This window comes from Drosophila rhopaloa, unplaced genomic scaffold (genome assembly GCF_018152115.1).
Source record: "Drosophila rhopaloa isolate 14029-0021.01 unplaced genomic scaffold, ASM1815211v1 contig_178, whole genome shotgun sequence".
Classification (NCBI taxonomy): Eukaryota; Metazoa; Arthropoda; class Insecta; order Diptera; family Drosophilidae; genus Drosophila; species Drosophila rhopaloa.
In genome coordinates, this window is record NW_025335059.1 from 2165919 (window position 1) to 2190023 (window position 24105).

The 24105-nt window shown below is 38.5% G+C and overlaps 2 protein-coding genes across 2 annotated transcripts in view; both read right to left on the bottom strand.

Moving 5' to 3' along the window:
• The window catches only part of LOC108037393, a 36113-nt gene that overhangs the window by 6699 nt on the left and 5309 nt on the right, over positions 1–24105 (bottom strand). Inside the window, exons 2-5 of the mRNA XM_044458905.1 lie at positions 9450–10282; positions 1562–1776; positions 1355–1490; positions 505–638 (exon numbers count right to left, since the gene is read on the bottom strand). Coding sequence (XP_044314840.1) covers positions 505–638; positions 1355–1490; positions 1562–1776; positions 9450–9717 — 753 coding nt within the window. The 5' untranslated portion in view covers positions 9718–10282. The remainder of the gene's footprint in view (positions 1–504; positions 639–1354; positions 1491–1561; positions 1777–9449; positions 10283–24105) is intronic.
• On the bottom strand, positions 16403–23782 carry LOC123037571. Its single transcript, XM_044458964.1, is given in 3 exon segments — positions 16403–16459; positions 16462–16659; positions 23729–23782. Coding segments are annotated over 3 exon segments (309 nt in total).

A 24105-nucleotide genomic window follows, 5' to 3' on the forward strand; every position in this document is an offset into this window, starting at 1 on the left:
CCTCCCTGCGGTTTCTTGTTTGGGTTTCGACTTAAATTTTTAATTAAGTAGGTAAGATGAGACCCTTTGTAATTCAGTCGCTTGGTTCTGATTAAATTACACCATATTCATAAATAAAGAACAAATTTTGTGAGGCACGACGCTCTGGATTAACCGAAGGCCACACATGTTCCCAAAAAGGAGTGGTGGGTGCCATTATAAAGGATTTACGATGCCGTTAGGCAAGTCAAAGCTGTTTAATTAGGCAAATCCTCACGCACTTGGTTCAAACGTCTTGGTACTCTTCGACATTAATTAACAATCAATGCAGGCTGTGATGTAAGACATTTTAATTGCCGATTGTAAAGCGTTTTGCCCAAAGGTTCTTGAAAAGTACAGATATCAGATCTCTTGACTCTTGACACGTAAAATTAAATTATACAACTTTATTTAAGTTCCTTACGATAATAATTTGTCTTTTCCCTACCATTTCAATTTGAATGGCTTTAATTGCTTATTACTTACGGGTACATTGTTAATGGTAAAACGAAGGTCAGCTTGAGGACGAGAAGCTAAAGTGCTGCAGTTGGCCCGTAAAACATCGCCGGGGTCATATCGCGTGTGTTCCGTAAAAAGTAGTGGACGCTTCTCCGGAAATTCTGAAATTTTAAAATGGGATATAAACAAGGTACTCAAGTGCTGTTTACATGCTGTTTGCCCATAATTACACTAGAAATATAGTAATCAATAAAAACACTTTTAAAAATATTTGTGATTTTAAAATGTGTTATTTCTAGCAATAGCCATTCTATATTTTTCAGGTTTTGTTTATGAACTTTTTTTTTTTCCTTTTTATTAGTTTATTGGGGATTTGAAGAGCAATATTTTGTATTAAAGAAATTATATTATTTTTTATAAATTAAATAGGAAAACATTTTAATTCTTGTCATTAACAGAGAAGCAATCGTATTTAACGCTTATCAGGAATATACATTCCCTATGTATTTCTAAGTCTCTGAAATGTTTTGCAATTTACTCTGTGGTAGGACAAATAAAAATATACAATTGATTGGAGGTTCTATTATCCAATTAAAGTCGTAACTATTTGTAATACATTTCAAAAAATCTTGGTGGCATATATTTTAATTTTTTGAAATCACTTTTTCCTTAAGTGCACAAGTCTTTATTCAGGACTTTTGTGGACTTTTAATTGCTGGCTGCGAAGCGACAAGGGCGCATCTTTGCTCATTGTTCGCTGAGCTGTCGCATCCCAGCCACGCCTTTGCCTGCGCCTAATGAGACAGGATCTGTTTGTCATTGTCAGATGGCCGTGAGTTCCCGTCAGATAGTCAGATAGTCAGATAATCGTACTCACCCACAACTTGCATCAAAGCGTAAGCGGTGGAGGTGGAATAGAGCGGTGCATCCGCCGTGACCTCGCAGCTGTATTTTCCGGAAATGCCGAAGCTAACGTTGCGAATGAGCACCATGGTGGCGTTAGAGCCGTTCTCCTGCGGAGGAAATTTCAAAAACACCCATTCCATCACACAATAACCCGAACTCCAAAAAGGATTTAACTTACGTCCACTCTGATGCCGGGGAACTGAAAGACCTTGGTGTGCGGATACTCCCCGGGTGTGTAGCGGTAGAATTCCATCTGGCCGCGGTAGAACTTAATGGAGTACAGGGGCGCCCCGTCCAGTTGGTAGTTGCACCGCAGGGCCACCGATTGACCCCTTCGCACTGCCGGCGGCTCCACCAACAGATTCACGTCACGCAGCGCCGCCTGTCCGAAATCTGAAACAGAGGTGGGGGGGGGGACTTAGTCAAATGGATGCGGTGTCATAAAGGTTGAGGCTTAGCTGCACTGGGCGAAAAACCGTCCAAAGAAATTTGACTGAAAATATCTGTGGTATTTCTCTAAGGAATTCGCTGAAGTCAACTTTATAGAACAGACTTAGATACATTAAAATACATAAAGATAAAGGGATATAAGATCATAAATTGGAGACTTCTTGTTTTTTTTCTCGAATGTGTCGAATAGGGTTTTTATTTCTACAGACCAAAACTGGGATTCTTTTCTGAGTGTATTAAGGAAGGCATCCCCTATACGTCTCAATTTTAAGGGGAGATTTGACGGCACACTTTGTTATTTTAAAAGCCTTCGGTATGCTCAACACACAAGCATTTGCATGGAAGTTCAGGAGCATGGAACAATATTGAATCTGGCGACAGTGGCTGTGCCATCGCCATCACCCTCACCGTCATCTCCATCATCATCGTGGTCCTTTTCTTGGCTCTCGCACATAAACCCCATGGGATTAAGAACTGCAGCCGCTGAAAGTGCAGCGCTTAAAGCCTTAAAACTTGCCAGGCCAAACAACGAACCCATCACCAGTATCTTCGTCAGTGCTGGTGACTTCACATTGAGTTACCCGTAATTATTGGCCAAGAGTTTGCTATGCTAAAATAAAACTCCATATTTTCGTTTGATATAATTCATATATATCGTTTTTCTCAATATACTTTGTTATTAAAATAAACTAAATATTTTGTTGATGACAGCAATGATAACTATAAATTTTAGTATTGTGTATTCACCCTTTCTTTCGTGATCAAATGTCTTGTGGATTAGTAAAACTCAGTAAAAGGTTGCGATTTCTGCTATTTCTCATTTAGCTGCAAAACTGATCTTCATTGTCATGGCTGTCTGCCTTGTTGTTTTTTCACTCCTATTTCCTCATTTCCCATTTTCCATCTCCATTCCCATCATCGTCATCGTTGTCGATGATGGCAGCAGGCAGCCGGCAAGGCAAAGTTGACTGACTACATCAAAAAGCAATTTTCCATTTGTTTTACAATATGCCCGACCCCGTCGCTTATCCTCGACACCCACACATGCTCACACACTCACGCAGACAGACACAGCCGTATGACTTCGACGTGTGTGTTTGCGTAGAGAGTGTGTTTGGCTTTCCATAAACTCGCAAATCGTTTAAGCCGCCTTACGAGAAGTTGTAAACCTCTTTGCTGCCATTTTTTGATGCTCCTCCTGGTTCCTTTGCTCTCGCACTGCTATTTTTTCGCCTGTGCTTGGTTGCAAATAGAAATCGTGATAGCATAGCAGCATAATCAATGTCTATACACTTGCAGAAAAACGATATTCCGAAACTGAAAACAAGGGTATCAATGCCTTTCACCATGAGATATCACTGTAACAACTCTGAAGTCTTAAAATACATTTTAAAAATTTTGATGGACTTAAAAAATTGAGAAATTGTCTGTAGTCGTAAAATTGTACCAACATAATTCAAATTTAAAAGATATATCTTTGCACATATATAAATACCGGATAAATTATTCTAAGATCATTTTGATAATCCTTTGCACTTAAATTTCTTAACACCTAAAATTGTAATGTTAAAATGTCGAGAATCTTTTTGTAAGCTACGTCCAGATTTTCCAACTGGCTTAGTTGACTTTTTCTCTCACTGCCTCTTGAAGCCCACTTGTCCTGCCTCCTGGGCGTGGCTCAATATCCGATTGACTGAGGCTTGTTGCTTTTACTTTACTGCGCCTGCTGTTTCATCTTCATTTTCATCGACAGCTTCCTGGGTTGCGTTGTCTTCGTTTCATTTTATGTTTACTATTTTTTTTCGCACTGCTCTGGATTTTGAGCCTGCGGCCATTTGCCTTTGGAAATTAGGCCGGGCTTAGCTTTATGTTGGCCCCCCTGCAGTTGAAGTGGCTGTTGCAGATTTCCACATGGACGTGGCATATGGCAGATGCCGATGGCGAAAGGCAGAGGCAGAGCCATTGATGATGAATTTTTGTCAGCAGTGATTTTGTCTGGCAACTGGAGGAACTTTATGGCCCATAGATGGATTGCCAGGGATTCGGTATTAACTTGGGCCCAGTCAGCCAGCAGCAGCTTAGCTCGACTTAAAGCCAAAGAACGCGGCATGTCTCCCATAATGACCTTAAATTTTTCGATTGCCCTCAACGGGTTTATCTTCCTCTCCATCTCCTCCCCCACTTTTATGCAACTTTGCCATGACAAAAGAGGCAAAAAATGTGCGGAAAAACGAGAGGAAAATTGTGAAATATGTGCAGCTGTGATCATAAAACGTTTATTGACTGCAAAATTCAATATATCATGCATTCACCATTATGACAATATGCAGTTGCACAAACACTCATATATTTACCCAAGTATGCATGTGTGGATGTCAGGGGTGTCCTTTTGAAAGGATAAAAACGTATTCAACGAAAAAATAAAGGGCATGAAACTTCATGTTTTTTTTTAAATTTATTCAGAATATGTTTTGTGATAAGTAACATATAACGGACATTTTCTTAACTTTATAACCAATTTTACTTTTATTTCAGCAGTTAACAATTGTATTGCTTTAGTACAGGAAAATCACTGTTCTCTAAATTTTTAAGTATATTTCTTAAAAATTAATTTTTCTTGTCAATTAAGAATTAATTAAAAACTTCAGTCTACTCCCTTCTGACATCTTTATGACTACGCCCATGGCATATGTAGAAAAACGCGCACTCTCATAAACTTTCTACCACGCCACCGAGCTGAGCTCGCCCAGATTTAGTTACAAATGAGCGCGGTAAAAGCAAGGGGCTTGGTTTTAGAAGGGGTCCTTTGGCCCCCGACACAGGGCAGGACTAAAGAGCCGAGTGGGGGACGGAACCAGCTGTTGGTAAACTAAAGCCAGACGAACTTTTTGCAGACGAAGAGAATAAAAACCGGTGAAGACAGGGGGAAAGTGCAAGTACATGTGATGAACTCCCTTGTGATAATTTATGGGTACTATTTTTATTGTCATATAGACCAGCAGAAGAAAAAGAGAACGATAAGACGCCGAGATATACCAAAAATAATTTAATTGTCCGGAGCACAGACCGCTTTTCCACAAGTTTTCCAGGACATCAAATAGCGACTTGTGATTTTCTTTGTCGAGTGAATAAACTTTCTTATTTTCAAAGACTCCAGTTTGCCTTTTAAATTTTTGATGTTAGAAATCAACTTGCGTTTTCTTAGCTCCGCTGTCATTTGCTTTGCACCCCAAAAAACAGCCCCACAAAACTTTCCACTCTTCCTTTGTGCCAGTGAAAATTGTTTTTCGGATGAGTCGGCCAACATCCAATAAATGTTTTAAAGTTAAACAATTTACGACGCCAAACACAATAACAAAATTTTACACATGAATTCTTCATGTAATTACGCGTGGCCAAAAATGAACAAAATTAACAAAAATATAAATTGCGCGGTTGCACACACACAAACAGGATCAAACAGATATAGGCGCCTTTGGGCCATTTATGTATATGTATGCATATGTATACTGTGGCGTTTCGTGCTAATTAACGCAATATTTCAGTTGCACAATATACTAAAAAGGACCAGCAATTTTGTATAACTTTCGCCACGAGAAAAAAAATGCTCGCAATTATTTAGCATAATGCATAAGCAACTACAACAGAATATATTAGACAGGGAGAGAGCATAGAAATATTTGCATAAATTTTACACAGCGAAATTTGAGTTGAAATTACATTTGAAGTGGGTGGGCAAATGTTTTAGGGGATTGTGAGTGGTCTACGGTCAACGTTTTTTTTAGACAAATTGGCGCTGTTACAGTTTTGAAAAGTTTGTGACATATTTCGCTGGGCCACAGCCAGAAAACGAGAAAAAGAGATGGGGCTATAGTACGAGAAAGAGAGGGGACCATGGTGGTCGAGTGGAGATAGACAAAGCCGGCATGATATAATTATGTGTTGAATTATGAATTGAAATGTTGAAAAGTTTTTATAGTTTTTATGCGTTATGAAAACTTGGCATTCAACTAACATTTTGGCCAACATTTATTGCTAATTCCTATAGCCAGCACTGAGTCAGAATGTTTTTAGAGGATTTTAATGCACTCAAACTCGTTATGACAAATTATATTTGCGGGAAGAGTCGACTGTTTAGAAATGCTCGGATTGTGATTAATTATAAATCATATTGCCGACAGTCTGGTCAACATTATATTTTTGTTAAACAGATAATTATAACTGACAAGGGGTTTTGTTTGAGTTTTGTTTGAAGGAATACATATATGCCTTTAATAACAGTATTATGCTGCATTAAAGAGAACGAAATATTATTCCTATGGATATTAATTATATTTTTGATATACTGTTGTTTAACTATTTTGCTTACCTTCAAAGCAAATAAAACATTTTGTAATCTGAATCAGAAAATTATTAATTATGTTCGCCAAATATATAGTTTTTGTGTTTGATCAAGGAACAACAGATTAAATTACTTTTTTCTGTCAATATGATTGCCAAAGAACATGAGTTATAAGTTTCGGCTTCACGTCTTGTTTATACTTTACGTATCAAGAGGCTTCATAACCGACTTTTGAGCTTCGTATTTGCATGCGACAAATAAACATAAAAATAAATGTATGCCATGGAGCTGGCTATTGTTGTTTGGCCCGGTTGGATGCCACTCCAAATGCCTCATGTCATATCAATTCAATTATATTTTATATCACACAGTTGGCGCACAAAAAACGGAGAAATAGTCTTCATACAGCTACCAATAATGCTGACAATGTATTTGCAGTACAATAGTTGTTCTCCTCCCTTTGTGGTTTATTATTTTGTTCACACATGTGAAGTTTAATTTAATATAAGCACCTTAAGAGACTTCGATGGTTCTAACCAATTGGAATGATTCGCTTTGTCTCGAGCTCGTGGCGTTGATTACTCCGGCTGTTTTGTGTTAAATTGATTTTGTGGCTAATTGTTTGGAACACACATGTAGCTTCCTCTCAGGCTAATCCCTTTAATTTATCCCGAAACCTCAGACACACACGGCCAGGCAAACAAAGACAACGATTCCGCAGGTGAGGTGCGTGTTTGGGTTTTGATAACAAATTGCAGCGAATAGTGGTGGGAAATCGGGTGGCTGAAAGTACGGTTGATGAGCCAAAAATAAACCACCGCACGAACCTTTTGTAATTAAATGTTGAAAGCAATTTCACGCCCACACCCGATCCACACAATCAGAAGGGTGTGACCGATGTCCTCGCTTTTACTCCCATTTTCCATGAGCATGCCCATTTTGAGTTTTTTGGTTTAAATAAATTTCCACAAAATGTGCGTAATTAATGCGGCCATCTGAACAAGGAGCTCTGTAAATCACTAGCTATCAATTTGTCTGATAAACACATAGCAAAATTGAAAAGGGCTTTATATTTTATATTGCATTCATGTTTTTGAAATTCTTCGAACTCAAATGATTTTAATCAAAAATTTGTAAAACGATGAACTTTAAAGAAATATTTTTGATCGAAAGAAAAAACGTTGTAAAATTGTTATTTGCTTGTTTAACTTTTTAAGACTTAGTTTATGTTTTAGAAATGCTATTTTATTTGTAGTTCCCATTTTTTCTTAGGTCCAGTTTCTTCGAGTGTGTGCATTTGTGGTCAACACCGTGTTGCACGCACAATCGGACGCCTTTCAGGTTTCTTATCGACTGGCACTGCCCATTGATTGCAGTTCATTAAGCACGCGCGGGCTCACGCATTTTCCATTTGCTTTCATTTTCCACCACCCACTTTGGGCTACCTTTAACCACCCATCCTGCCGTGTGCTCGACACCTGATGACTTGGCTCATTAGCTGGGCATCCCGTTCGCACCTCCGGGCACTTGACCATGGCCAGTTGGATGTTGGATGCCTGGAAGCCTGGCCTCCGCGTTGTGCATATATTTTCATAAAATCCCCATCTTCCATCCACTCACCAACACCATCCACTCCTTAAACCCCCGATTTCGCATCTCGGGGCCATTATTGTTGATTGCTTATTCATGCATTCAGTCATTTATTCATATGCCCGAATCTTGGGCGATGAGCTCTTTGCCTGTTTGCTTTGTTATCAAAATGAAAGTTTTCCGCTTTCCGTTCTACGCTCTGCGTTTTCCATTCCTTGCCACCAAACAAGCCAAAATTAATTGCGCTGCCCGGGCGCTCTGCTGTTTATATTTTAAATTAATTATAAATATTTATTTATCCTGATTAGTTAAGTGGGTGGTCGGTTTGCCACCCGGCCGGGGCTTAACCAAATTGATTTCGGTTTATTTTAGCATTGGCTAGCGCTTTTGCGGGGCCATCGATTACAAAGCGATGGCTTTAAAGCCATCCGACCAGCCAATCAGCCAGCGGCAATGGAAACTCAATTGCACTCCGGCTTTCCTATTACTCTTGTCCCACACTGAGCAGGAAAATGAAAACGCGACTTGCCAGTGAAATTGTACTCCGAGTAATTCGGTAATTGGAGAAGCTACATTCTGAAATTATAATTAATCAATATCGAGTTTCTGGCAAAAAAAAACTCACTGATGAGCCAAGCTAAATGATTGTTATATTTAAACCCGTTTATGATTTCAATATTTTCAATATTTTGTTCTATTATACAGACTTTTCAGGGCTTAAAAACTTATCCCTGATTCCAATTAGCATAGTTTTCGCTCACTGCACTCGCATCTGAGTCTGGTGCCTTGCTAACCGAATTCATTTTTCCCATCCTGCTGTCTGGCTTCTCTTTGTGGTTTTCTATAATTGATGGCAGCATCAATTCCAAACGAAATAATCAAGCCGTACAGGATGGATAGAAAAGCTGGACACAAAAAAGAGTACAGCCACAAGTGCGGACTGTATACAGTGCAGCACATACGTGTATGACCGGCTCACGTAGTCCGATTTGCCATGTTTCTTCGCTGCATACTTTCCTGGGCCAAAGTTAATTTCAGGTTTAAGTGGCAGCAACTGCAGCTGCTGCAGTCGAATTATTGAAGGCAGCAAAAAGCGAATGGGACGGGGGCGAAAACGTTTAAATGAAAAACACGAGTCAATTTATATTGCGCTGACGTACCACCCAACATCCCCCCCCCCCTCGGTTGCCATTTAATCTTCTTCCATTTCTTGGCGCCATTTTCAAATGTTTTTCTTTGCTGTTTAGCCATTTTTTGCTGCTGTGGCTGTTGTAGCGAAAAAAAGAACTAAAAACCAAGAGTTGTGTGTTCGTTCTTCTTCTCTTTTTTTTTGGCTGCCCATGTATGTTTCTCTGTTTTATTTTTTTTTTGGCTAAAGCTGTACAAAAATCTGCACAAAAATGCACGGAAATTCATCTTGATTTGTGTTGAGCGTTTTTATTTATTTTTTTTCCGACTCTCCCCCTGTATATCTTATTCAAGGGCTAAAACTGCAGCAGTTTTTTTCACCCAGCACATCTCTATATCACTTTGGTTTGGCGGTTTGTCTTTTCCACTTTATCCCCGGTTTTTTTGTGCGAGTTTTGCCCCCGGGGCGTGGCTCACTAAATCAGAGATTTAAGCGCGTTTTGTTAAAAGTCACTTACTGCACTCGACCATGGCTCATTTGCCCGCATCTACTTACCACAGAAAAGGCACAGCAGCAATAGCCATTGCAGGATGTTGCTGCCGTAGTTGCAACTATTGTTGCTGCTGTTGTTGCTGTTGCTGCGGGTGAGTTTTGTGCGACAGCAACACCTACGCATTGCTGGTGTCGCGGTGTCTGCTGATGGCAACATGTGACTTTGCATTTCCGCGTTTTCCAAGTTGCACTTGCAGTTGCAAGTTTCTGGTCTTTCTGCTGTTGCTGTTGCTCTGAGTGATGTGCTAAAAGTTGATAGTGTCTGCCACATTGTCAACGCTTCTAGACACTAATTAAGTGCGAAACGAGTGTCTGCTTGTCTTGGCAAATCCTTGCTAAACTATGCTAATTTATATTCCTTAAATTTCCTTATGTCCGGAGTTCTTTGGTAATGTATTCTAATTTATTTTCAAAATATTTCTCAGAGTTGGCACGCACTTTTAACCTATTTTGATTTTTTGTTTGTGTATTTTTAATTTATACTTTGCACTTGAAACTTTCGCCTTGTCACTGTTTTGTTCTCGTTCTCGTTCTACTTCAGATTTCTTATCTCTTTCATTGCCGCCAAGCGAACGCGTCACGCAATCGTCAGAATTGCGACTGACTGCTTGAATGTTGCTGCTGTCTGTTGGTGTTGCTGCTGTCAGTGGATGTTGCTGTTGTCGCTGCTGCTGCTGCCGCTGTCGGTGGTGTTGTCTACCGGCAACATGTTGCCTGGAAAATGTCGATGGCAGTGTCTTGCAGTTGTTCTTCCGCGAAAATGTTTGTCTTTTGACGTTTATGGACGATTTTAGTGCTGCTCCTAATTACTTCATATGCTGCTCCAAAACTACGCCCTGCAAATATAGTGGAAAAAGAAGGCAGAAAATGCCTCAATTAGTTGTTGACGCAGGCTGAAATATTAATTTAATTGCTCTCTCGTAAAGTATACAAAGTTCCAAATAAAAATTCCAGCAATCGTCACGTGCCGCGACCGTTTGCGGGATTGATTTATGCGTTCGGGGACCCGAGATAGGATGTATCGGTGCCCCATGCCCAATGACCTTTGTCAAATCGCTCGGGGGCACAAAAATGCGACCCGGGGACTAATTAGCAGGCTGTCCACTCGAAGGCATGGGCATCCAATTTGGATTTGGTTATTTCGTCGACCGCCAGCAATCGGGTTTTGCATTATTTACGACTTTCCCCCAGTGCTCAATTATGCGCTTCAATGCAGGAAACCGCACATTTGCCGCCAGTCCTTCAAACTATGAGTAAGCCCCTAAAAAAAGAGTTCTGCTTCTCTCCGCTTCCTGTTTGTGCATTGTTCCTAAACAAAGAAGGGCGATTGGCTCTAGTCGCACTTACAGAAATATGTCATCAAATCAAAGTATACGTGTTTATCTCTCATAAATTATATTGAACTGAAATATCATATTTTGCTGTAAACTAAGCTTTTTTTTGTTTCTAAACAGCAGTTATCTCTATATGGAAATTTAGATCTTAAACCCTTTATGTAAGGTCAGTAAGTAAAGTTATTAATTACAGAATAAATAAAATAAACGAATTATACAGTAGCATAAGTTATACTATGTTGTTTAAAATGGTAATAGCATTGAAAATAGTATGGTATTAAAATGGAAGACAAAGTAGACTTATTAAGTAAATTTAATTAATAAAATTCGCTTGTAATATAATAACTTACATATATAAAAGTTACATTTTTTGATCATTTTGTACTCGTTAATCCAAAAAACAACAATTTCTCTTAAAGAAATGCATTTATTAAACAATAGTTACGGTTATTATGATGCTTTTCCCCCAGTGTATGCAAAGTTTGGCTAATTGCTGGGGCAGCATCAGCATTGTTCCATGCATTTCCATCTGACAGAAAATCGTGCGCTGAAACCAAAAATCACTTCCGCCTGGTCATCGATTGCTGGATGGGGATGGGAAGTAGAGGGTTAAGAGGAGTGGTGGGTTAAGGGGGATAAAGGCCTGCACTTCACACATCATTTCCTCTGCTCAACATTTATTATGCCATTTGTGTGAGACCGAATTGTCACAATTAGTCGACAGATGAGTGGGAAAAGGATGGTTGTCGGGTCTCTATATATAGACCTTTCCCCCCGACTTTTCCACTGCATTTTTCCCTGCATTTTCCCCGGCATTTTCTCCCGCTCTTCCCTTATTTACCTATGCTGTCCTGAAGAGCTCTCCGATTCATTTATAATATTTTGTCATTGTCTGGGCCGCCGTTTGCTGCATTTTATTAATTTGTTTGTCATATTTCCACGTTTGTTTATTGATTAAAATGTGTGCACAGGCGTCTGACATTTTTTTGGAGGGGGGTGGAGGGATTTAAAGTCTGCTGCCAGCCGTTGTTGTTGTATCTGCGGTTCTGGCTGCTGCCGTAAACATGTGTTGCCGGCAACATTATCACTGCTGTTGCATTGTTATTTTTATTCCTTGTCTGCTGTCTAAGCCCCCTCCACAAAAACCCCCCTCTTCTGTTTGCTGTCTGGTATTTTAAATAAAACATCATTTTTTGTAATTGTTGCCTCGGCGTGAAACATTCTATTGCCCCATCGTCCTCCCCCAGTTCTTTTGTTTACCTAGGCTACAGTTGCAAACATTTCAGTTTTCCCCATTTCCCCCTCAGCTTTTCCCTGTTTGTTTGTACAAATTATTATGAATGATAATTTTGTCTGTCGCATTTTTCATGCATTTTTCCCTCTCTGACGCTTTTATGGCCTCCTTTGTTTTTTTATGCCTGCGCCTTTGTTTTATGAATTTTATAATTAATTGTGTTTGACATGTTTTATATGCTTTCGGCGGTCTTGGCTTTTTTACATACAAATTTTTACGTTTTGATTGATTTTGCCTAATGCTTTTCCATTTATCAGTGTGATAACAAACAAAGGACAGGAAGATGGGTTTTTGCAATTTATTTCTGATTAAAATCTAAAAACAAAACCAATGGCATAATTGTGGACAGCTTTTCTAATTTGTTTTTTCTAATTTCTGCCTTTGACAGTTCAATTAATTGAAATAATTAATATTTAGGTTTAATTTAGTTATTATTAAATTAAAACCATTTCGATAAACACAAAAAAAAATAGTTGGCAAAAATATATATTTAAAAGTGTGTCTATTACAAAGGATTAAGGACTAAAAAATAGTTTTTTTATTATTGAATAATGACAAAGAAATGGCAAAAATACTTCATTATAAATAAGATTACGTAAAACATAAAATAAAATTTAACCAAGGACACCATTTTATGCAAAAATGACTGTAAAATGAAATTACGAAATAAATAAATGTATTAAATTTATAAAAACAGTGGGCTACCACAAAAAAAGGTAATAAGGAACACAAATAAAAGTTACTTTTTCCCTCCACCTAAATCCCAGCTTTTCCTTTTGTCATCGTGTTTCATGCTTTTCATTTTAATTAGATCTGATTTAGTTATTGGACTTAACCTCTGCAACCGAAAACAAAACAGTCACTGTAAGGCCAAAAAAACATTTGTATTGTAAATGGCATTTGGACCGAGCTAATTTCCACATATGTGTAACTGTAACTGTCGCTTGTCGCTGGCATATTTTGGCCAAAAAGACAAATGACAAAAGACAATTAGCTAACTGAAGGCAGGAAGCCTCTTAGACTTTTCGCCATTGCGAGTTGGCTTTAATTAAAAGCAGATTAGCATTGCGCGTGCAGTGAATTTGCGTGGGAGAATAGCAGCCCAGCCAGCCAACTTCCAGCAAAATTATTGCCCCCCATTTACCGCCTTTTTTGGTATGGAATGGAATGAGATGGGCTGGGCACTCAAACTCACTCGCTTGTTATGCCATTTCAGGCATCTCAGGCGCATTTGTCTGGAGACATTGACAATGACAGCGGCTCAAGAGTCTGCTATGTACTCGCCATACATATATTCCCGTGCGCCTGTGTGGGGTTAACTGTCTCAGACAATTGCCGGAATAAAGCCAACGCCATTTCGAGTGCCTGTACTTTTTTCACTCCTCTCGTTACTTTTAATTTCAGTGCTTGAATGGAACATTTTTATGCACTCTTCTCGCATGCAACACATCTTAAATGGGGGACGGGAAAAAAGAGGATAATACGCTCCTCTACCGGTGCACTAAAGAAATTAATTCTTTAATGCGAAATATGACGAGATTTAAATTGCTACCAGTTTTTTCTGAATATTGAACTTTTTTTATGAGAGCTGAATAACCAACTCTTGTTTATAGTAGGTAATATTAATGTATAAAGGAATTAATTCGTGTGTATTAATTCCCTTGGCTGTATTTCCGATATCTGTATCACGATATTTAAGCTGCTATCAAGTTTTTGTAATCGTTTTTCTTTCTGGGTATTGCATTTTTTTTTTTAAGCTTAATAACCAACTCTTGTTTATAGTATTTATATGTTAATATATTATGTAAAGGAACTAATTACGAATGGTATTAGCTAAAAGGAATTATTTCGCTTGTACTAATTCTCTTGGCTGTATTAATTGATTTCGTGGCACATTTTAATCCAATTCTAATCCCTTTACTTTAATCTCAAAACAAAGGCATCACTCTAAGTGAAATTGTATGGAAACCGATTTGCAGAAATTTATAGCTAATATTAACTGTTCATGTTTGACATGTTCTGGTTTAAAAAGAAAAATAAGAAGTTATTTTCTTACGTTAATTTAAATAAAAGTATTAGTGTAAACATTGTAAAAATGTTAAATAAAGTTTACTGCTTTCAGAGTGTGAATTTTGGGAAGTTTGTTCAACATATTAGTAGTTTATTTCGCACAGTGTGCAACTACTCCTTGTTACTCGCCACATCAGTCACCGCTCACTTGACACATTTCGCCTGGCATGACGCAATTGGCACGAAGACATGCACAGCACATGGGCAATAAAAGTTGCCGGCAACTCCAGTTGTTGCTGCTGCTGCTGCTGTGTGTTTCTGTTGCTGCTGATGACTTAAAAATAGCTACAAGTTTTTCACACCAAATTGCCAGGGCGGCAGCCGCCAACAAATTGAAATGTTGATTTCAAAGTTTCGGGGCTCCAACGTGCCATCAGCTGTCAGGTGAGCATGAGACCCAGATGGGCGAAAGTCCCTCGGATTGTCATAAATCTGTCGCTGCAGTCGATGACATTGATCCACACGGTGGTGCAGTGGTGCCGTGGTGCAGCGCTGAAGTGATGTCATCAGCGGTGCAGTGACATTAAGCCACCGGCCTTCCTGTTGCCCGCGGGTGCGACATTTAATTGCCCGCTCGTTGTGTTCGCACCAAGTCAAAGATTTTCACATCAGCTTAATTACTGCGACAGTTTTTAACCCGCTGAACGCCAAAAGAGCAAAAGAAAGATCCTCAAACCTACTAATTAACCTTGCTTAAATTATATCAGTTATGTATCTCTAATAATATAAGTGTAGGGCCTCACAAAACTATTCACAATTTTATAAAAAATATAAAAAACCCATTTAGCAATATTATTTTTTAATATTTTCATAGGGTTTCATTTATAAATAACAATAAGCTCAAAAATCAATATCCAATATACAGTTGGACTTCAAAGAAATATTTAAGATTGTTTTAAAGTTTTTATCACAGACGAAACCCAAATTAAAACACTGGTCTGAGTAAATGGTTACTCATTCATTGGATTTCTTCGACCTTAAGCAGCGCATAATGGGTTAAATGGACGGGCAAAATCAGCAATTTCAGAGAAGCAGAGTCGGATGGATGGCAAGCAACATCAGCTCGTTGGCTGCAATTTGCTTCACTTAATTGCCGCAAAAATCGCATAAATGCGCTTTTATTAAATACGCTTTAAAATTGATTTTGCACGCCCCATGATCGGCATGTGGTTAGCCCCACTCCAACATTTCGCCCATAATTTAACCCTCTTCATGTGGCAACTTTCCCACATTTGCGGTTCTGTCTGCCGCTGAGCCTCTTGCATGAATGGCCTTTATTCATAATCATATTTTGTAAATTCATACGCATTTATTTTTGTTTTTCGCCTCTCTGGCTTTTGCTTTTTTCCGCTGATTTTGCTGGCAACTTGACTTTGAATCTTTGCGCTTCTGGCTTCTGTTTCCACTTCTGATGGCCTCGCGAATTAATTAAAAGCCCCGCCCCAAAGTTTAAAGAAAAGCGTGCATTGTTGTTGCCGCTACCACGCCCATTTTAGCATTAAATCCGCGATTCGCCGAGCGTGCGAATTTTATAAATGGGGCCAAAAGAGACAGCTGAAGTGCTAAAGAAGTTTTGAGTTATTCTATGGTTTTTGCTGAACTTGAGTAGCAAATAGGATTGCAATGGGTCTGCAGGCTACGACCTAATGGAAGTTACCTCTCCTCCTGCCCATCACAATTTCAAGAACTGATTCCAAAACTCAGCCCTGACCCCAAGCTAATAACATTTGGGCTTTTCCTTTCCTTTTCCTTGCTTTTTTTCTCTGGCCAAATCTCACACAAAATCCAATTATGTAACGAGAAGGAAACCCCCGACTAAGGTCGAAATTCACCCACTCACCCACACACACACACACACAGCACTTGAAATCCAATTTTCATAATAAGCATGGAAAAAAAGGAGGACTAACGGATGCGAATTTAATAATAATATAATTTCGGCACAATTATCTCAACAAATTAAGCCAAACCGCCGAGCAGTTCAGTTCAAGTGAGCAGATCTAACAAGGTTCTCCCCGCTGTTTTTGTTGTACACTTTGGGTGGATTTTCCGGGTGGTGGTGGTGGTGGTGTTGGTAATGTTGGTGGTGCTGCCGACTCTTTTTGACCCACAACGACAGCTCATTTTGCGGGCACATGGGCCTGAGGTCGGGCCCCCGTTCTACGTAATTAAATTGAAATTTCAATATTGCGAGTGGCCTGGCCCTCAGCAGGGAAGGGGAAGGGGAAGGGGAGTGAGGGCAAGGGGAGCCAAAGGGCCTAGAGGACCCAGACCCGGAGGAACTGCCTCCCAGAGCCAGAGAGAATCCGGCGGAGGAGCAGCCAGCAGCCAGCTGTCGTCGTCGTCGCGTTCAGCGCCACTCGGCTGATTTATAAGCCGTGGCCAAAAATGCTGCAAAATTAAAGTGTAATTTATGTGGCAGCCTCTCCCATATCCTGCGGATCCTGCTTATCCGCCAAGTGCGTGAGTTGGCCGCTGCTAGGCGACCTTGCCGTTCGACCCAGCACTCCCAGGCCTACGAGGCACACGTAAAAAAATCGGGTTGAGAAAGTAACATGAACATAATTGGGTTAAGGTTAACAAAATAAATAATAAACGGGATTAATAAGGAATATTTCATGATATTCTGACACATTTTTTTCTTTAAACGAGTTGAAAATGTGATTTTCAGTTTTCATTGTCTTCTTTATAAGAGTTTATACAACGTAATAATACGGATTTATTTTATAAACGATTTTGGGTTTGATCTCAGATTTTGGCTATATCTTAATTTAAACAAGAAATTTCAAAAATCTATTCTTCTAACTGAAAAAGCTTAAAAGCTTAGGATAAACATATAAAAAATTGGTATGTCTTGCCAACAAAGGACTGGAAAACAAGGAAAGTTGTTGGGAATTTAATAGAATTTAGTTTGTTTATGCCAAAAAATTTTAAGTTATTAAGAACCACAACTTTTTGTTAGCTGCTTAACTCAGAAAGCAATTGCGATAATTTGAAAACACAGTTAGTTTGTTTCTATTTACAGTGCTGGATTTTTCCTCAGTGCACGAATCAGCGGTGTATGTGAAAAAATAAAAATACTTGGCGGGCTTAATGTTGCCTGGCCAACTTTGACCCGCCAGCACTTCACCTGGCACCAAGCACCCAGTCACCCAGTCACCCACCGCCCACCAGAAAATACCCCCACCATACGCAAAGTGTTAATGTGTTTATGGGACTGGTGACTTCGCCATACGTCCGTGGACCTCTGAAGCCCCTTTGCTTCGAAAAATCCTGGCCGCTTCGAGTGTCTTTTGCTCTTTTGCGCCGTTTGCCACTTGAGTTATTTAAATTGCGTAAGTGGAGCTGGCAGTGGGGCCAGAAAAAAGATTGATAAAATATGTTAATTGCGCTTGTTGGGCCGTGGGGAGTATCTGCAGCAGCGGCAGTTCTTGCATGAAATTGTCGCCAACAATGCTGAAAAGTTAATTTTCTTGGCATTCTGTTACGTGAATTTAAGGCGTTTTAATTATGTTTATTGCATACCTCGCTACTCCAGTTGGAACCGGCGTTGCTATGGGTGCTTTCTTTGCTGCCAGTCAGCCGGCACTACAAAGCCAGGGACATTTGCGGAGTATATCAACGAGTTTCCCTGCCCTGCTCATCTGACCACCTAATTAACACAATTTCCCAGCCAACCATGAACTCCAATTTCAATTGCAATCACGCATCGCTGTTTTGCGGGTTGCATTTGGGTTTATCCAATCTATATCTACAAACGGCTATGATGAAATTATTATTTTCTGTGAATTAACATGACATTTTTTTTTAAATCAATGATCAATTTTATCAAAAAACAAGAGAGCCTATAGTCGGCCCCAACATAAAACCTTACTTAAGAAAAAAAAAGGGAGATGGGATAGAAACTTTGATCACGATATTTTAACAATGGTCCGATTTGAAAATTTTTTACATTTCGATAGGTATTGATAAACACAATAAACTGATTTTTACTTTTTCGAAATATTTAAATTTTTAAAATCGTATATAGCGTTGTGGGCGTTAAAGGGGCGTGGCACTTTTGAAACAAACTTGCGCTGCGTAGGAACTCCTAGATCGCATGCAAATACCATCTTCTGTTTTATGTTTCCGAGATCTCGCGTTATACGGAGAAGAAGGACGGAAGACGGACATGGTTTCGACTCGCTAGTGACCCTGATCAAGAATATATATACTTTATGGGTCGAACGCTTCCTTCGTGTTAAACGAATACAATATACCCTTTTACTCTACGAGTAACGGGTATAAAAATATTAAAAAAAGGTTAAGGTCTCAAAAGTAAAAAAATCCAGTTGGATTTCCTTGAGAAAAAACTGAAATTGATGTAATATAGCTAAAAAATTCTCAAAACATCTTATTGGTTTGATCGAATCAAACGAACTAATGTACTATTCAGTTCGAATGTGTTTTCAGTTGAATTACAGGCAACAGTATGATATCGAACTTACTGAACCAGATTGCCAGCATTTATCTGCTTTCGGATAAGTTATGGTCAAAATTTAATGAGCAATTGTTGGCAAACAGCGGGCGCATTGGAAATGTGGATGTAAATGAAGGTTGGGTAAACTACCACAAACTAAACTAAACCGCCGACAACCGAACAAAGTTTTCCGCCCACCTACTGTGCTTATTGTTCCAAATAACCAGCAATTATTTCAATTATAACTCGAACTCAGCTCAGTTGGTGGGTGAGTAATACGTTGGCACCATTTCCAAACAGCACTCATTGCCTTGTACAACATAATTGGTGCGTCTGGTTGTCTAGTTCAGGCTGCTTTGCTTATCAAGCAAGTTTTTGGGCCTTAGTTGGGCCAAGTCTCTTTACCTGTTAGTTTATCCTGGAAAACACACTGAGAATAAATCCAGCGTGAGTCAGGAATGCATTCTGCATATTCTGTATATTAAAATTCACTTAAGGAAAGGATACCAGAAAAAAACTAACTACAAATTTAAAGAAAATTAAAAGAAGACCATGTCTTTTTAAGTTGCATTACTTGAACCCCAATCTCTTGAAAATCTTTTGATAACCTTTCTTAATCTAATAAATGTTGACTTTCCTTAAGTGCAAAGTTTACACAAAATCAACAATTTAAATATAGTAGTGGCGAATACGTTTGGACCGCTTTCACGCTTGACCCACAATCAACACATTGCTAAGCTTAACCTTTGACTTGAAAACATACATACATCGCTCGCAAACACATCGTTCGCATATTCGAGTCCTTTCGGGGCAAGAATTTGTGCTCTGTTATTGGCAGCCAATCGAAGGCAGGTTTCTCCCCTTCTTGTCGGCAATTATTCTTGGGGCTTGCATCTGTTATGCTTGGCTTGGGTCCCCAAAAACCAAGGGTTACATAATCAAAAGCCAGGCGTATGGGGCAACAAAAACAAGTAACTGATTCGGGGCATCTTTTATGTAGCTTGACTTTTCCCAGCGATCCGAAGCAGACCAAAAATAAAACTTCCGAAATGTTGTTTTTTGTGTGTGTGAGCGGTACTCTCTATTCACGTGTGTTTAGAACAGCAACGGTCAAAATAATAAGTTATTAGAAACATAATTTCTCAATTTTACAATACATCTATTCGAATATTATTATGTGGGAATATTAACTTTTAAGAACATTCAAACAGTATTTCATATCATACTAAGTCAACATAAATTTTACAATATTGTTTACCTAAAATAATAGTTTTAAAATGTAATCTCTAATAAAATTCAAGTTAGTGACTGTATATAATATTTTTTAGAATTTTCAAACCACGAATATCCCTAAAACAACACTATTTTTATAGCCCCAACTGTATGGGCCACGTGTGGGTGGAAGTGCGTGTGTGTTAGTGGCTTGTATATATCCTTCCTGCTCCTTTCCTGGCGTCTTTGGCTTTTGTTGACTCAATTTCCGTATTTAATGACCCGTTGCCAAATATGCCTGAAATTTTCAAACCGATTCCAGCTGCTACACACGTACATGTGTGTTTCTTTGTGTGGGTTCTCTGGGGGTAAGTGTGTGTGTGCGGTTTCCTGATTGAGTTCAACCAAAATTCAGGGGTTTTCCACTTTAAGACGGTCCACTTTCGACCACTAAACCAAGATTATACATTATACAGGGCTAGGAGCAAATGCAAGGGCTTAAGAGCTTGCCGGAATCATCAAAACATATTGCAGCCGCTAATGATTCCGATATCCTTGGCGCTACCAACGACACAAACAACCATCAGTATTATCCGATTCTCGGACGTGGAATGAAAACAAATAACCGAAATGCGATACGCAATTATAGCTTAATCCCGGCAATAATCAAATGCTATAACCTCGTGAACAACAATAAGCAACGTGTGTGTGTGGGTGTCGCATTGCCTTTGATAATGGCGCATAAATGTTTTTTAACAACGGCAAACAAAGGCAATCGCAAAGCCCCACAGAAAACCAAACCGAACCGAAACGAATAACGAAAATCAAAGGGGAGTTTGAGGACTGCAAATTGTGGGCAAAGCATCATGGCACATAAACAACAATAAACACGCTTGTCGACCTTCACCACCCACCAAAGGAGCTAACCACCCAGAACCAACATTTGACCATATAATAGGAAATATATGGTATAAATTCACACGGCGATAAAATCACAACAGTATCGTTTCATATAGTTTTATGTTTTTTTTTTTAAATATAATGTTATTATGGATTAAAAACCATTTATAATTTTCGTTAAACTTCTTTTTATTTGCTGTCTATGCATTTCTATAAATGCTTATCATCGAGTTACGGAAATAATTTTCGTTAAGTTCGTATAACTTTTTAAAATTACGGTTACGAAATGGAATTGACTATTATTTTTAGTAACACTTTTGGGGCTGTAAAAATAATATTTTTAGCCTACAAAATAAATTAACTAATATTTAACTAATATATTTACAACATTTAAACAAAAGAAACCCTTTTTATCCTGTGATATTTTAGCTCAGTGTAGAATCGAATTGAGGGAGAGTGCGACTTTAACATGCATGAGACGTCGTCTCCTTTTGTCCCCTGGTCGACTCTTGTTTTCAATCCTTTGCACAAATAAAGTTTTTATGATGGCTATTTGTAACCTTTTTGGATTTCCCACCGCCAGCGCCGTTTTTCCGTACTCAATACGGCCTAATAGCGGTTAGGTCCCTTTTTCCCCCCACAGCTTTGATTTAAAAATATGTTTTATCCCTCCAATCATTTAAAGAGAATGTGATTGGGTCCCTTTTGCGACGACTGTGACTTTGGTGGGAAATATTTTCCACCCGATAACGTTTTCATCGTCTTTGGCGGACATTTCGTCCTTTGGCGTCCTTGTTTCGCAATCCTTTCAGCATTCTTTCACTGCAATTCGAGATTCCAGCAACGGCTGCATTTCAACCATTCTGTTCGTATTAAATTGCAATTACTATTTAATGCTGTTTTTTCTGGTCATTAATTTCTACCTTCTGCTGTCTGAAATAATATTTGCGCTGTGGCGCCTTTTTTTAACATTTATTATGCTGCTTAAATACATAATTATTTTGTATTAATTACTATTTGTTTTTGTTTGCATGTTCGAGTGTCCTGATTTATTAATTAATTAAATTCCATGGCGGTTGGTCATTTTAGTTGCTTGTTTGTTTTCGTAATATTTGATTATATGTTTACTTTTCTGAGGGTATGATTTAATGATGCATTTATTGTCGAAACTAACTCTTTGAACAGTAAAGTATGAAACTTTTTATGCCTGGTTATAAATTAATTTGGCCATTAAACCAAGTTTTTTATACTCTTTGCCTTTTGTCTAGGCCACCTACGTTCTTTGACATTGTCCAAGCAAGTTTATTCCGTAAGAAATCGCCTCACAAAGGGAATTATGTGCTCATATGTGATAAATTCTTTTGCGTAATACGGAAAGTTTTTGGTTGTACATAAATAATTTGTAACGCTACATAAAAAAATACATGTGAAACTACTAAAAAGTAAGTTGGCATAACAACAAACTAACTAGAAATGATGTAGTCAAAGCCAAATGAGTGAATTGTTAACTGGCATATCAAAATGTGTCAATAAAAAACCATAAAAATATGATTCAAGTCGTGCGTGATGAGCAGAGATCACAGCTTTCCCCTCCTTTTCACAAAGTTTCTTCTTTTGCTTCATCAACGACAACATAAGCATTATTGTCATTCGCATTTGAAGGTTATGAATGTATGTGTTCTACATATACACCGAGAAGAAAGTGAAGAACAGAAAAAAAAATAATTTAGAATTCAAATTAAGTTATAAAAAATGCAACACTTTTAGTGTGTTAAGAAGGAAGTTATTTAATATGCGATCGAAAAATTAGAATAATATATTTTCCATCCATAAAAAATATGAAATTATTATTAAAACGAATGGCTTTATAAATTTTACTTCTTAGATATTTTCTTGTATACCAATTAAGGGATTAAGGGTCAAACACTCTAAATATTTCTAAAAATGCTTTTTTTTTTAGTGTACTATACTGTAGCGTGTTTGTCACACATATCCAATAAATTTACATTTTTATCGAAAAAGTTACTCCCTGATGTTTTGCTGCTGCTGCTGCTCCACCAAAGCGGAAATATCAAAAATAAATCTCTGGCTGTTTCCGTTGTTAGAATGCGAATAACAGCGTCTAACGCTTGTAATTGGCACACACACGAATACAAGCCAGCACAAACACAGATGAAGGCAAATACACACATTTGAAACAAAAACATCAATTTGCGACTTTTAATGGCATCATCATTGACTCAATCAGCAGTGAAACTTTCATTTGCCACACATCCAATCTCTGTCAAAATCGAGGACGCAATTCCAATGACAACCACACGTCGTCTAAATCTCAATGTTTTCCATTTTTTTTTTAGACTCCTTTATAATTCCTGTCTGTCGGGGGATCACAATCCGTTGTTTTTTCATCTGAAATTTGTTATTCCTGCTTGGCTAATGAAAATTCACAGAACACGTTGTTTACCTGTCTGCTGAGACCCAGACATTCTTTGTCGAGTGTTGCAAGCACTCTGACCAAAAACTTTTCTTCGATGACAAATTAAATTATGTGGAAATTCACCTTTATGAGGTGATATTTTACGAGTGATATTTTAGTGGTTTCGGGAAGCAGGCCAGCATATTCCTCAGTTGCCCAGATTTAATTCTGTTCAAACAAGAATATAATAATATACATAATTATAAATAAATTATACTTTTCATGAAAGCTTTACAGCTTTTTAAAAAAGATTTATATGAATGTATAGAAAATTAAGGAAAGGAAAGACAATTTGTCTGAAAACTATGACTAATAACGAACTTTAATTAAATATAATTTTTTTTCATTACATTATGGTTAGATTAGGGGTAAGTCTAAGCGCAGGAACGGTGACTAAAAAGAGGCTACAAATCAGAAAACTATGCCTATACCTTAGCTTCTCTATTTCAGGAATTTGAAAGAAAGTTCTTTCTTAAAAAAAGGCCAAACTCGCTTCCCTGTTGCACATCGTCCAGCAATTGCTGTATTGACCCTTACGGCTTTATTGCCCATTGTCTTTGGCTGTTGGAGCACGCTGCTTGTCAATTCCATTCTTCTGCATTAGTCACACGGATGGTCTTGTGTTTGATATACCACTACAGCACGATACCCATTACCCCCTCCAGTACTCGGACATACCCGACATTGCCATTCATTTTGCCTGTCATTCAGCCATTCATTGCGGGAAAACTCGCTCAGTGCGTCATGGAAACTGGCGTGAAAATGGTGTGGGAAAACAGAAGGAGCAAACGCCTTGTTGTTTCGCTCCTTCTTCAAAGAGACTCCTTTCATTGTGGGGGCGTGAATGAGATGAGTGAGCTACAGCCACACGAAATGGATAGCATTGGATGGGCGAGGAACTCTTTGGTGGTCAA